We start from the raw sequence: 3721 nt of genomic DNA on the forward strand, positions 1-3721 counted from the left end.
TCTGCGGTATGAAACTTACTGAAGACGATTCTGAGACACGAAATTCATGCGCACGTGTATAGACAGTGGCTAACGTGGGACAGTCAACACAGCTTTGTACGAGGGAGAACGTGTCTCAGTAATTTTATTGGGTGTTTGAAGAAGCAACCAAGGAAGTTGTCGAGGGCTAGGACGTAGACAATATTTGGAAGACACTTGGACAAGTACATGGATAACAAATATTTGGTGGGATATGGACCAAATGCTGGCACTTGAGTCCAGCTTGGATGGGGAAACTTGATCGGCATGTAAGTGTTGGGCTGAAGGGCCAGCTCGGGCAAAATTGACACAAAGTGTTGGGGGAGTTTATCCGGCCGGGCTGCATTTGCAGAGGATGTGCATAGGTGATGATTCCCATCGCGACCATTCAGACTGATTTCCTTGCTGTATGACTGTACGACTTTATGAGATGCTTTCGCTGTTGATATGGTCACGGATTTCAAGAAGGTTCTTGCATCAAAAAACATAATTTTATTCAGGGTCCATTTAATCGAGAACCCCATGGTACTTATACACACAGAGTAAAACACATACAACGTCATCTAAAGGCAAAGGCTGGGAGATATCCGTTACTCATCGGCTTTCGACATTTAAGACGACAGTGTTCTTTTTCTTAACAAATGTTAATAGGAATGTCCATGGATATTTTAACACTGTTACCAGCTCCAATCTGAATTTAGTCTGAGTAGCTGCATAAACGCACGTATTAGTGCAGGAGCTCAGATACATTAGCATGTACCCGGCTTCAGTGGCGATGTAGCCAGGCTCGGAGTAATCGCCGGTATAATGCGCGGTTCCTGCCAGTCTAGTGGTCAAAAAGCTCACGGCCACCGTCACCCACAAGAGGATAAAACTGCCCGAAACACTGAAGAGTAATATGATGGACTTCTTCCGGCCTTCCATTTCCGGATCCTTCTGCAACTGACTGCCCTGCGCCCGCAGTCTCTTACGCACTTTACTGGCCATTATAATACGCCTGACCGTCAAACAGTTAAACAAAGATATCAGAGAAAAAGGTATAATTACGCTTAAAATGCTCTGCAGAAATGAGAAGGCGGCACCCAGGGGTGATGTAATGAACCATACGGTGGGTTGGCAGCCCCAGTAAACACCTTTAACTGTACGAACATGTTTATATTCAAATATATAGGGGACGCTCTGTAAATGCAGAAGCAACGACACGGTTGTAATGCCAGCAACAGCGGTCCTCACTGTACAATACACCGCCTTAAACTTGTGACAACATATCGCGACAAATCGGTCGGCCGTGAATAAGACTGTGTACCAGACGGCGATATGCAAACTGGTTGACATGAAATATAGAACGATCTTACAGGCGGATGTGTAGGACAGGAAGGACGCAGGGAATTGGTACATCACGATATGATACCCAATTACACAGAAGATCATCACCAGGAGATCAGCCGTTGCCATTACGACCATATAGAGGGAGATACATTTGGAAAGCCCGCATTTCCCTCGAAGTAGGACGACCACTGTGAGCAGGTTCGCTGTTGAAAAATAAACAAAGTGTGAGCAACGGAATCGAATGCAATGATGAAGTGATTATCGTAGCCAGTGGTGGAAGTACTGCCCCAGACATTGTCTGTAATTAGCAGGGACAATTGTGCAAATGGACGAACTTCTTCCTCAGCCACTGAAGTGAGCCTCGGTCCAGGCGACACTTTGACACCGGCATTGGCGAGGCCGCAGCGCTGAGTTTTACAGGTTCACGTCGGAAATTGTAACCGAGGGGCTGTATTATCGATCACTCTCCAGCATTGCTCCCCCAATGCAAGAACAGAAAGTTGCCAGATGCATGTTTCAGAGCAACCACTTCTCCCAGAACATTGATTCATCACGATATGATATCCAATTACACAGACGATCATCACCTGGAGATTAGCCGTTGCCATTGCGATTATATAGAGGGAGAACAGTTCGGCAGGTACATGGCGTGGACATTGTTTGAGGGATGTGGACCAAGTGCAAGCAGGTGGAACTAGTGCACCTGGGACATGTTGGCCGGTGTGTGCAAGGTAGGCCGAAGGGCCTGTTTCCACACTGGATCACTCTATGATTCCATCACCCTATAACCAATGGAGAGGGAGCCACCGCGATAAAGATAGAGAGTTAAATGGAGAGATAGATTAAGATGCGCAGGCAAATAGAGAGATAGATAGCTAGGTAGGGTGAAATCCAAAGCAATTCACGAGGGCAACTGGAAATCAAGCGGAACCTCCGCTTGCTCGAAAGAACATTTAACGATATGAGCATAATAATCACAGGCGCCAAGGTGTTCCCGTTGGTATCTAGTGGAACGGCCAGTATTACGAGCAAATGAAACGCACACTAAATTTCAAAACACCTTGTTGGTTGAAGATGCCAACAGTCCGCAAAGTCACCAAGTATAAATGGGCAGCGACCACCCGCAGTGGCAAAGTAATCACTTCTATGGACAATTTGTTGCAATCTGTGAGCAGCTGGGTATCTGGGACTCAGCGGTGGGTGTCAGCATTCGTTCATGTATATAGCGGAGCTAGCTGGGTTTCCGCTATCTATTCTTTGCCGGGCCTGCGTGCCAGCAAGTTTTGTGGTGGGTTTCGCCAGGCAGTGATATAGCAAAACACACAGCACATAATCAGACTCTGTCCCCCCAACATTCGGACAGTTACAGCGGACAAGATACAGCGACTTACCCGGAACTCCAAAAATTGCGAGAGCCGGGTAGAAAATGTTCCTTGCAAGTCGGATTGTTGGTAGAACCATTGTTCAGCGCAACGTGCGTACTGTGCCAAATCCGTGGCGTGCCCGTGGGGTCTGAGATCGCTGCCTTTTATACAGCTGCCTGTTTCCCGGCGGGGGAAACATAGTTACACAATGATGGTTCGTTATGTTTAGTAAACAAGCATGGCGCCGTTTCCCTATCAGTGCCCATGCGATCCGCGGGGAGCATTCAAAGCCTCGTTGGTTAGTTCGTTGATTATAGGTAATGGTGGAGAACAATCGCAACGGTGTTTCGCGCATTTCTGGCACAAATACCCTGTTGCCTATCATATTTTTATCATTACCTTCATATTATTTGATCATGGTTCGTAAAAATTTCAGTCATATTTTACAGATTAATATTCGTTTCGCGCATGACAATCACTGATCTTGAATCCAGCCACACATTACACGAATATTACAGGATGTCATTTAGATCTATATTTGGACTGAGTACTACTTTTTAATACAAGCGCTGTGATCCCACTCACATAAACGTTATTGTCTGACCTTCCATCACAACTAATTCAGTCGCTTTTGTTCAAGAAATACCGGCGATGGGAACATTAACCTGACTGTCGATAATCCTATGTAGACACGTCAGAGGTTTCTTAGCATATCTCTAACAGCAGGCGATGACTTTTGCAATATATCACCAGTGCAGTTTCCGCTGCGAATTCTGACTTTGAATACTCTCTCTCTAACTGGTGATGAATATTGTTTTATGAACATTTGTTTCCAATTAATGTTTCCACCTTGGCAAAATGTTTCCGATTATCTAACGTGACCTAACCGAAGTTCATAGACCATAGGATATAGGAACAGAATTAGGCCATTCAGCCCGTTGAATCTACTCCGCCATTCAGTCATGGTTGGTCCATATTCACCCTCAATCCCATTATCATGCGTTACCCCC

The 3721-nt window shown here is 45.7% G+C and overlaps 1 protein-coding gene across 1 annotated transcript; it reads right to left on the minus strand.

Annotated features, from left to right (window-relative positions):
* Positions 1 to 612: 612 nt before the first annotated feature.
* Positions 613 to 2808, minus strand: LOC144609611 (putative G-protein coupled receptor 139). The gene is made up of 2 exons (XM_078428109.1): positions 2739 to 2808; positions 613 to 1550 (listed from the first exon to the last, which is right to left on the minus strand). The coding sequence occupies exons 1-2, from the start codon at positions 2806 to 2808 to the stop codon at positions 613 to 615; spliced, it is 1008 nt and encodes a 335-aa protein (XP_078284235.1).
* Between the last annotated feature and the right edge of the window lie 913 nt (positions 2809 to 3721).

The sequence above is a fragment of the Rhinoraja longicauda genome, chromosome 34, assembly GCF_053455715.1.
Source record: "Rhinoraja longicauda isolate Sanriku21f chromosome 34, sRhiLon1.1, whole genome shotgun sequence".
Lineage (NCBI taxonomy): Eukaryota > Metazoa > Chordata > Chondrichthyes > Rajiformes > Arhynchobatidae > Rhinoraja > Rhinoraja longicauda.

Excerpts from the sequence above, each read along its gene's own strand:
- LOC144609611 (XM_078428109.1), bottom strand. The coding sequence starts at position 2,808 with ATGGTTCTACCAACAATCCGACTTGCAAGGAACATTTTCTACCCGGCT. Across the intron at positions 1,551-2,738 it reads CGCAATTTTTGGAGTTCCGG|CGAACCTGCTCACAGTGGTC; the intron begins GTAAGTCGCTGT and ends ATTTTTCAACAG.